General features: G+C 40.8%; 1 protein-coding gene across 1 annotated transcript; it reads left to right on the top strand.

Moving 5' to 3' along the window:
- Positions 1-871: 871 nt before the first annotated feature.
- emp1 (epithelial membrane protein 1) lies at positions 872-10,334 on the top strand. Its single transcript, XM_064323927.1, has 5 exons — positions 872-1,354; positions 4,723-4,805; positions 7,295-7,397; positions 7,759-7,899; positions 8,172-10,334. Exons 2-5 carry the CDS (start codon positions 4,728-4,730, stop codon positions 8,330-8,332), a joined length of 483 nt encoding a protein of 160 aa, XP_064179997.1. The 5' UTR covers positions 872-1,354; positions 4,723-4,727; the 3' UTR covers positions 8,333-10,334.
- The last annotated feature ends 298 nt before the right edge of the window (positions 10,335-10,632 follow it).

Below are 10,632 nucleotides of genomic sequence, written 5' to 3'. Positions count from 1 at the left end.
ACCTAGTTAAGTTAGCCATTCTTTTGTGCCAGTCTCTTTGGTGAACAAACACATCCGGAACCCGGACCCCTCGGTCCGGTGCAGCGATGGAAAATGGCCGAACGTGTCTCCTGGAAAGGGGACGTGCCTGGCAACCCGTGGCCACCTCTGCCACCGCAGCCCGCTCCTTATATCACCCAGCAACCTGCTGGCTCTAGCAGGCAGGCCAAGACCACAATAAGGCCAATGCCGTCAGACTGCTAGTGGATACCGGGTCCGTGTCTCTGGAGAAGTCAGGCATCGGCCAGCTGCCCTATCTATGTTGACGGACAGTCGGGCAACACAAAGATACTGTACAATGAAACAAAGTGAACAGTGAATCACTGTAAATGTACTTTATCTCCCAGGGTGCAATGTGTACTCATTCTTTGCCCTTTTCCTACTAACTGGATTTTTTTTGCACCGACTGTCCTTCCTGACTGAGAGAGAGAGAAAGAGAGAGAGAGAGATTCAGGGGTTTGGTAGGAAGGGAAGGAAAAGGATGTATTAAACTTTGCACTATACAATATGTAATAATATTAATAATAATAATAATAATAATGATAATATAATAACAACATGATGATAATAATAACAACAACAACAATAATAATAATACTAATTATTATTATTATTATTATTATTATTATTATATACCCCTTAAACAACCAAAAGAAGAAGAATAGCCTACATGAAACTTAAAATGTTATCAGAAACGTGAATGAAATGACAGCGAGTGAAAAAACGGACAAGAAGCTTTCTTTCTTTTTTTCCTCAGGAAAAAGAGAGGGACGGGTGTGGGGTTCCACAGCTGAGATAGGGCTGTAGGTGGTGGGAGGGGGCTTATTTGTGTGATAAAGCGCTGAAATGGGCGGGTGAAGTCTTCGTGGATTTCCAAACTTTGGAAACGAAGAAGAGGGCGTCAAAAAAACAAGCTGTCCAAAAATAGTTTTTCTCTTCGGTAGCAAGTGAACGTTATCCCAAGGAAAAGTAAAAATAACCTTCTATTCTATTTCGTTTCTCTTTACTTAAATAACTTACGCTATAGCCTAACGGTGGCCTATATTGTATAATAGAATAGTCTAAAACCATTGTTGTGCTGACTTCGGACAGGATTTTTTTTCCTCAAGCATAGTTTGATATATCTTTAGGCAGCAGTAAGATACACGAAATATTAACAATTCCACCAACCGAACATTTAAGTTTTCAAGGGCATCAATTATTTTTACCAAGGAAGTAAACATATCAGTGAACTAACTGCACTATATATTTCAGTGACAATATTGTGCGAGAAATTAAAAATTTTCCCCTTGTGGACACGCCTTAAAGAGAACAGGTAAGTAGTGATTTGCTGTGATTTTTCAGTCGTGTGAACTGTACATTTTTACAATTGCTCTTTATGTCAGTAGGCTATATATTAGTGTAATCAAGTATTCTTCTCGTAAACTCCCGTACATTCGCATTGTCGCTTCTAATATTTTTTTAACAGAACTCATGTAACCTACTACATGGCGTTCGACCCTTCTGCATGCAGTTTCGTCAAGCATGTTATGACGAAATGTTGTGAACACAACTGCCTCTGGCATTTATCAATTTGCCGTGTAAAGTCTCTAAAAGACAAAGCCTGTCGTTGCACATGTTTATACATTTGTATTTTGTAGTCATGAGTGTATTTACATTACAAATGACGGAGCATTTGTTTATTTATTTATTTATCATAAATGGTCAATTATGGAAATTAAAGAAACACATTTTGTTGACTACTATAATAATACACATGCATACACAGTATTGGTACAAACTGTCCTCCCTGACTGACATTATTTAAATGTACTTTAAATGTAAAGTGAGTGACAGTTTTCTTAATATTATTGGAAAAACTTGGTTAATGAAACGATTTTAAACTTTGAATGTATATCCAAAAACTTTCATGAAATTTGGGCATATTACACAAAATGGATGGAGAACCATGGTGGCATTGGTGGGGACATCACTACTTTTAAAGAGAGAACCAAGAGATGAAACAACAAATAAGAATCTGCAATATGAATGTAACCTCCTCTTCATTGAATGATGTAACGAAGAGTGGGAAAACGATAAATGCAGCCAGCTATAACAACTAGTGTAGGAAAGTTCAGTGTCGTCCAGGATTGAGCTCTGTGGCTGGCAATGGTCCTAAAAGCTGGATATTGAATTCATGAGATAGTTAGCCTTGCTTGTGGTGTGGGCTGTTTAAGTTTAACACTGCTAATATCAACATATCAATCTTATTGCACAGCAGCACAGAGGTCAGCCTCCTTATAAATGTTCATCCTTTCCTCCCACTCTGGCTCTGTCTTCCGTAGTCCTTAGAACCAAAGTTATGTTTTTGCTGGTATGACAAGAGAAAATGGCCTTCATGACTATCTAAAGTCAGGTTGTCTCGTTCCCTTATTGAGCAGCAGCAGCAGTGAGTGGTCAGGATGTTCCTCTGGCCATATTTTGGCTATTTTCCAGAGGTTTTCCTTGACAACGTGTCATTACGTCACGCTACTGCTACATAAACAAGCTTTAACAGCATTGTTCCAGTTGAGTGCCTTTGGCATGCAAAGAAATTTCAGAGGTGCATTGTGGGATGGAATGGGGAAAAAAAAACAATAGGCATCAATCTCAATTGTTGACCTGCTGACAAATATATGGCAAAATGCAGAGAGGCCTTTCTCTCTGTTTGGCATATGGTGCTTTTAAAGAGAATATAATATATTCCATCGATCATTATGGTCAAATTCATTCACCGTTGTGGTCACAGTCTGGGTTGAGAAGCTTATTTTTGTTTGGAAAGCCAATATTAAGTGAGGTGAACATAAATGCAGTCCAAGTGGCCAGGGGTTATGAAGGTACTCGATTATTTGATTTTTCTGTAATGTTTAGATATTTCAGATGGCATTTTCATTCAGAGTATCATTTATTTTTCCGGTCTTGCAAGGGTGAAGCTGCACTCACTCACAGTGTGAGCCCTCTATTCTCCTTTTGTGTCCAGTTTGTGTGTGTAAACTTTAATTATAGCCTAAAATATGTCAGAAACAAAAGATGCCTTGGGGTAATCTTCTACTCAAAAATGAATTATTTAAAACTGTAAAATATCATGGAGTCACAGAGGAGTCTGAGATGGAAAATATAAAGTATGTTAGCCAATTTGATGATTTAAATAGCAATCATCAACCAACCACCTTCCATTTTATCAGTTTAACTAGTTTAAGCTGATCGATTTTAGCTATTTATCAACTGGCTAGTGGCTAGTGCGTGGAAAAGTAAGTGATTGACTAAAACTGTGTTTGTATGTGGTATTTAGAGCACAACTGAGAAGTATTTTTTAAAAAACGTTATCGATGAGTGGTACCAAGTATTCTGTTTTATACCCCCAATTTCTGCTTATCTGCTGTTGCATGTGTAGGTGCGTGTGTGTGCGTGTGTGTGTGTAAGTGTATGTGTGTGTAAGTGTATATGTGTGTGTGTGTGTGTGTGTGTGTAGGTGTGTGCATGTGTGTGTGTGTGTGTGTGAGTGTGCGTGCGTGTGTGTGTGTAGATGTATGTGTCGGTGTGTGCATGTGTGTGTGTGTGTAGGTGTGTGCATGTGTGTGTGTGAGTGTGCGTGCGTGTGTGTGTGTAGGTATGTGCATGTGTGGATGTGCGTGCGTGCGTGTGTGTGTACGTGTGTGTACGTGTGTGTGCGTGTGTGTGTGTAGGTGTGTGTGTGTATGTGTGTGAGTGTGCGTGCGTGTGTGTGTGCGTGTGTGCGTGTGTGTGTGTGTGCGGGCACGTCAAGGTGTCAGTTTATCCTCACAGGAGGAAATTGGGTGAGGGGCGGATGAGTGGCCAGGTATTTGGCGTAGTTATTTTAAGTGGCGTTTGTGAAACGTCAGAGACGAGTCACAACTCATCCCTGCACCACAGAGGTTATTACCTCTTCCCCTCCTCTGAGAGGCTTTACTGTCCTTCTGGTTCAGTGTAACAGTGGGTCTGGAACCTGCCTGAGAGTGCATGGTTTTAACCCTGATTTAACCTTAGCGAGCTGTAAACTTCTCTGTAGAGTTCTGCCGTCACTCTTAGTAAACTCGGTACATATGCAAATTGTGATAAACAACCAGCTTCCAGTGAAAAACAGAACCAGCCATAAGCAAAGCTGCAAATAGCATAATAAAAATATTTGGTATATCTAAGTGTCAAGGTTAGTGCTTTAGCTCGGCTAGGTTTGATTCCATTTATTAAAAAATCTCCATCTTTAATTGCATTAATTTTTATTTTCATATTCTGTCATATATATGTATGTAATATCATATTTTACAACCAAGTGCATTTCATTAGTGAATTGATATACCTTATGGTTGTTTTTATTATTTTTACATCAGATGCCTATTTGTTGTATTTGTTTATAAGCATGTCTGTTATTGACAAATGTTTCAGAGATTGGGCCTCCATTTGGGCCTCACCTCCATTACAGTGGCATTGCATTGCTGAACCAGTCTGTGATGCATGGGTTGGGGTCTTATGACTGCCATGGTATTCAGCTTATAGCTTCCCATGAAATCACAGGGTTTTCCTGATCCTGAGTGTTTGTAGGTATTGTTAGGTGGAATGTGTTGGCCAATAGAGATAGCGCTTAAAATGTCCAATGCAGTCTGAGGATTTAGTAACTGTCAATTCCTGCCTCTCTCTATCTCTCAGACACCATGTTAGTACTCCTGGCTGGAATCTTCATCTTCCACATTATCACCATCATCCTTCTCCTCATCGCCACAATTGACAATGTGAGTATCCGTCCTCTCTCCTCTTCCTTACTTTCTGTCTTTCTCTGCTTGTCTCATAAGCCGCGTTTCCACCAAAATTACCCGGAACTTTCAGTCCCAGGAACTACTTTACCAGGAACTAAAAGGTTCCTTCAGCCAATGGTTGTCTGCGTTTCCACCGGGGTCTAAAGTACCGCGAAGATTAGGCAAATTAGCCCACTGACGTTGTCGTCGGTCCATCTGTCATATGATTTCTTCTGTAACCCCATACTACCACTGACGTAGCCTACATTATTTTCTAATAACCGGGACAGCCCGGAGGGGTTTATTCCACTTATATACAATGGGTTACCAACAATGACTATATATGGTTACTTTTGTATTTATTGATTTTCATATATCCTCTCAAACACATTCATTAACATGCACACGTTGTAAACAATTTGCTGTTTTATTACTTTCCCGTCGTCAATTCCATATAGGCTAATCGCAAAATGACAAGAATAGAACGAAAACTCGGACTTGCGTGAAAATGTAAATTAGTAGTGGTACAGCCACCGTTTGCTTTCATTCGAAGTTACTGCTAGCCGAGCAGCGAAGTGTGCCCTCCAGATGCGAACCATGCACCATAAATGAGTCCATAGTCTTCCTGGTCTTTTCGTGGAATTAAAAAATGGCAGTAAAATTGAGTAAAATTACGGCAGTCTGAAAAAGCTAAAGGGAAGATTACTAGAATTAACCTGTTATTTTACCCGGATAAAAAGTGCGGAAGGTGATTTCCAGTTTGCTTGTACTGTATCACCAATGTTAATTATGCAGAACTACCGCATACCTCACATAAGTGTATCAAACATTTTGAGTCAATTACAATGGGCTAACAAAGAAAATCCGGAAGAAAATATTCAGCAACCGAATTAATCCGTTTGAATGTTTTGGTAGCCTACGTAATATGCTGTCCCAGAACGAATGCTTAGCATTTTATAAAACGAATACTAAAGCAAGAAAAGAACAGAAGAGCACACGTTATAATTCCAAGACGTTGACAGGCTATAACCAAAAGTAGGCTACTGCGCCGCATAACATACAAGTTTGATTTGAAGTTATTATGAAAATAAATAGGTTTGCCGCTGCATATTTTCAAACATGGCGGGTAATGGCGGAAAATAAATACAACACAAATGCTACGAGTACTCGACCAATCAGAAATGTTCAGCGCTGCAAGCTCCACCCAAAAGGTTCCTGTACTTTCGGAAAGTACCCCGAGCAGGAACGTTTTGGGGGGTAAAACAAAGCCCCCAGAACTAAATTTAGACCCTAGTTCCTGCGGTGGAAACGCACTGAGTTCCTCAAAAGGTTCCTAGTTCCGGGGTATAGTTCCTGCGGTGGAAACGCGGCTATAGTTAGTATACCCAATTGTCAGTTGCTTCTTGCTTGTGTTAGTAATATTGACCATATCATTTGCCAGAATCTTCTTAAGAGTGTTCCTATCTGTTATACAGACAATGTAGACTGTGTCTCATGAAGATGCATTTCTATCTGCTTGACCTTCCGTTTATTGGACATCGGTTTGCTGTCAGCACGTACATACCACTGACCACTGTATCTGTGGCAGGAGAATGATTAGCTCACTCAGTCTCTCTGACCTTTCGGTACACCATCGTGAATGGTTCTGAAAAGTGTAAAGGCACTCAATTAGCAATAGTCCTTTGAGTTTTACTTGCACGTCATCATCATTTTACTTTGTTCAATAAACCACACCCTACTGGAACTTACAGTAATTTAACTCTGAGACATACAGGCATCACCTAAGTACAAAGTATTACAAATGCACAAATGGTAACATTTTAATATTTAATTTGCCTTACACTACCTAGCCTATGACTACAATTATATATTGTTTTCCCAGAAATACCTTAGTGTGTATGAATCTAGAAGCCTGGAGCTTGAAAGCTACTTCTCTATTTAGCCTTCTTCAAATTAATGTTCACGGCCCCAGCGCAAGAAGCCAGTGATGTCTAAACGATGCTGGAATCTGATCATTCCTGTGTTAACAGGCTATGCTATGCCAGCTAGCACATGCAGCTATGCTTACCTGTTAATAATCTGACCTGAATTGGCCCAAACTGCTGTGCTTTGGGAGTACTATTTCAATCACTACAAATGACAGATATGTGAATGGAAAAACGATTGGTTACATTGAATCACATGACTCTGCTTTTTTTAAATTACATTTGGTTCATGACATTTCTCGTGCATGCTTTCTTTGAAAAACATTTTGTGTTTTGTAACATAAAGTAATTTTCAAAATCAGCTGTACTTTTTATGAACTTCAGGTTAGTCCGAGAGATAGAGAATGCAAGGCAATTGCTTTGGTGCATGCAGTAAGCCACAAGGTTGACCATTTAAACAAATGCGAACTGTGCACATTGTCCTGGATGAGTAGTAGTATGACCTAGTATTCCAGCACAACGGGAGGGGAAAGTGTGTGTGAAATGCCCTGTCTCTCCCAGGCCTGGTGGGTCACGAAAGAACTTTCCACAGACGTGTGGGGTCAGTGGATGATGGCCAATGGAGCCTGGAAATACACTGACATTCCTGTCAGTGACCTTCAAGGTAAAGCCGCCGCTGCGTCATCCTATCGGCTGCGCGCACCGAGGTCCCTTCTGCTCGAACGCCAGTAAACCAGACAGCCTGTCGGCACGTGAATCGTCTGTCTTGTTATCCTCTGTGGGCCAGTTAATTATAGTAAGCCACAGTGCAGGTAGAGGGAATGCAAGGGTGGACCGTGCAAATAATACTGTCACATTTGTGTGCCAGTGGAGTTTAGTGTGCCAGTGGAGTTTAGAGACACAATTGAACTACAAATCCACCCTCCCTCCCTGCATATCTGTCACTGTCTATGCAGTATTAACATGGTGCAACTAGGAGTGCGTCTGCAGCGTGTCGTGTTCCTTTTCTGTGGCGCCCCCTGCAGATTACCTCCATGCGGTGCAGGCCAGTGCAGTGCTGGCCTGTGTGTTCTCCATCCTGGGCCTGTTTGTGTTTGTGGCTCAGCTCTTCACCCTGGGCAAAGGGCAGCGCTTTACCTTCTCCGGAGTCTTCCAGCTGATCGCCTGTGAGTACCGCATACCGTTGCACAAGGGGGGGGGGGGATCGGGAGGTCCTGTGGTCTGTTCTGCATTCTCCTCCTCCTCGTGCTATATTCCTGGATCCCATCCCCCTTCACCTTCCTCCTGCCCACGTCTTCCTCCTTTTCGCTCTCCGGCACTTCTCAGGTCTCCGCTCTCCTGCTCGTCCTTCCGCACGCCCTCCCCTCTCACCTCCGCCCCGTTTCTTCGCGGTCGTCCCCGTCTCACTCTCTCACTCTCGTTTTGGTTTTCTCTCCAGGCCTGTGCATAATGATCGCTGCCTCCATCTACGCGGACGTCTTCCACAAAGACGAGAGGAACGCCTCGTACGGACACTGCTTCACCATTGCCTGGATCTGCTTCGTCTTCACCTTCATCTCCAGCGTCATCTACTTTGTCCTACGAAAGAAGAGCGAGTGAGACTGGCCTGTGAGGTCCAGCCAGTCCAAACAGAGTGCTGGTGATGGGGGGGGAGGGGGGGGGTTAAAAACAGGCCAAATTCATTTTTAGCTGGAGATTATTGGAAGGGAGGGTGGACCAGGGAAGGGATTTCACGTTTGTAATTGTTTTGTTGGTTTACTTTTTATTTTTTATTTGCTTGTGCGTCATTTCTTTCTGTTTGAAATACATTTTCAGCCCATTTAAAACAGTTTGTGGTGATAAAGACCCAAACAAAAAGAAATAGGAGGATTTAATGGAATGACACTGAGAAAAAAAGGGCAGAAGAGATACAAGATGAGAACACGCTTCCTCGAGAATGGCAACTGCTTTGGTTTCAATTCTTCTGACAACCTTTGAAAAAGGATTCCGAAATCCTCTATAAAATGATACGGTTTGCTAGCAAAGACAGGATATAATTCTCGATTAAACTGGCAGAAGGAATACAGATAAGGAGATTTGGGTAAATGCTGGACGGATGCCACTCTTTCATGCATTTTCTCACAAATTGTTTTGACATATCCTTTTATCTGTGAGCAGCGTACAGCGATGTGTTTTTTCAGGATGTTCCACGCTATCTTGAAAAACATCACTAGAACTGATCCGAAGAGGCACTACACACAAAACAGGCCTTGGGTCAGTGGAAGTCATTTCGTTCATTTGTTTTATTCCTTTTTAGTAAGTGGAAAACTGGAATGTCGGAAACATTAAGCTATTCAGAGAACTTTTATGACATTTATTCACGAGGACAGATACCCAAGGTTTGTGGAATTTATCCTAATGTATGACGTGTAGAGCCCAGTTCAGATGAAACATTCCCAATGTGACAAAATGGTTTTAGCCTGTTGCAGAGAGGAGTTGCAGCGGTGTGAACCACCTGTCTCGGAATGTCTAATGGTGTTGCAGGCAAGTCAACTCGTCTAATTGCAGGTGGCAAGTTTTAAAACGTTGCAAAGAGTCACCAGCTGCAGCTCGTCATGTCACAAATCTTCGGTCTGAACTGGGCTTCAGATCCACTTTCCTTGTGTATAACTGGAAAGAACATCAATTGTCAGTTTTCATTTTATAATAACACTTGAAGTATCACTAAGATGACTATTGTATTGCTTTTCTATACAGTCTGTTTATTTTGGGTTGCTAGAATAAATTAAAGATGCGCATATTCCGTGATGTATGAATATTTCACAAACAAATTATCAGAAAAATTTGAATGGAATATTACAAAAAAGTTTCTAACTGGACAATACTATTTAGATATAAGAATACAGGTGATCGCCTGTTCTATATTTATGCTCTATATTGGTCCACCATGTTCAATTGTTTTACACCACTGTGGTGTAAACTACATACTGTGTTCTTATTCATTTTCACCAGTGTACAAAAAGAGGTTGAAATATAGTTGAATTGAAGGTAACTGTTTTACGTACTGTATAAGCATACTGCTATTCACTAACAAACGAACATACTGTATTTTTTCCAATATCATTTCAAGGATTATCGTTTATATCCTTTTCCCTTATTTTTCTGATACATTTTACAATGTATTTTTTAATAACATTTCTTAAATATTTGGATGATATTATTCTTTGTAAAAGCTCATATTTGTGACCTTTTGTATGGATGTTGGTTGGGCGGTGGGGGGGGGGGGGGGGGGGGGTTGGAATTAAGGAATCCTGTCTGGTTCTGTTTAATTAGACTTTTGAAGAGTAGTTAGTTTTTTTGTTGTGTCTGAACGTTCTTTCCACATTCTTAGTGTTGCAGAACTCTAGGAATTCCTTTCAATTACCTGTGATTGTTACTTCAGCATTAGAAAGTGCAGTTAAGAACATTCTAACCAAATATTTGTGGTCATACACCTGAAAGGGTTACCTGATGATGAGACAGAACATTGGAAGAAAAAAAGGAATCGCTGTGATACAAAAAAAATGTATATATACATTTATCCCACCGTGCTGAAGATCAAATATACTATAACGCAACATCCCATTTGTGTGGTGTAAAAATGCTGTAAACGTCCGGTCATTCGAGCTGTGTGATTTAGAATACCCTTTCTTTGTCACTGCTAATGCAGTCAGGATCAGGAATGTATGCTGAACATTTATTCTTCATCCCCTCCACACTTTTCTGTGTGTTTTAAGCCCCATTGCCCTTCTATACCTTTCATTCTCTCTCCCTCTTTTCAAACATGCTTCCCTGCTAATAATAACTGCACATAGTGAATGGTAATTGTGTACCATTCCGCGCACATTTTTACCAATACTGTCAATTTCCTTACTAAGAAT

The sequence above is a fragment of the Anguilla rostrata genome, chromosome 2 (genome assembly GCF_018555375.3).
Source record: "Anguilla rostrata isolate EN2019 chromosome 2, ASM1855537v3, whole genome shotgun sequence".
Lineage (NCBI taxonomy): Eukaryota > Metazoa > Chordata > Actinopteri > Anguilliformes > Anguillidae > Anguilla > Anguilla rostrata.
The sequence above is the reverse complement of the archived record's forward strand: the minus strand, read 5'-3'. Positions and strand labels throughout refer to the sequence as shown.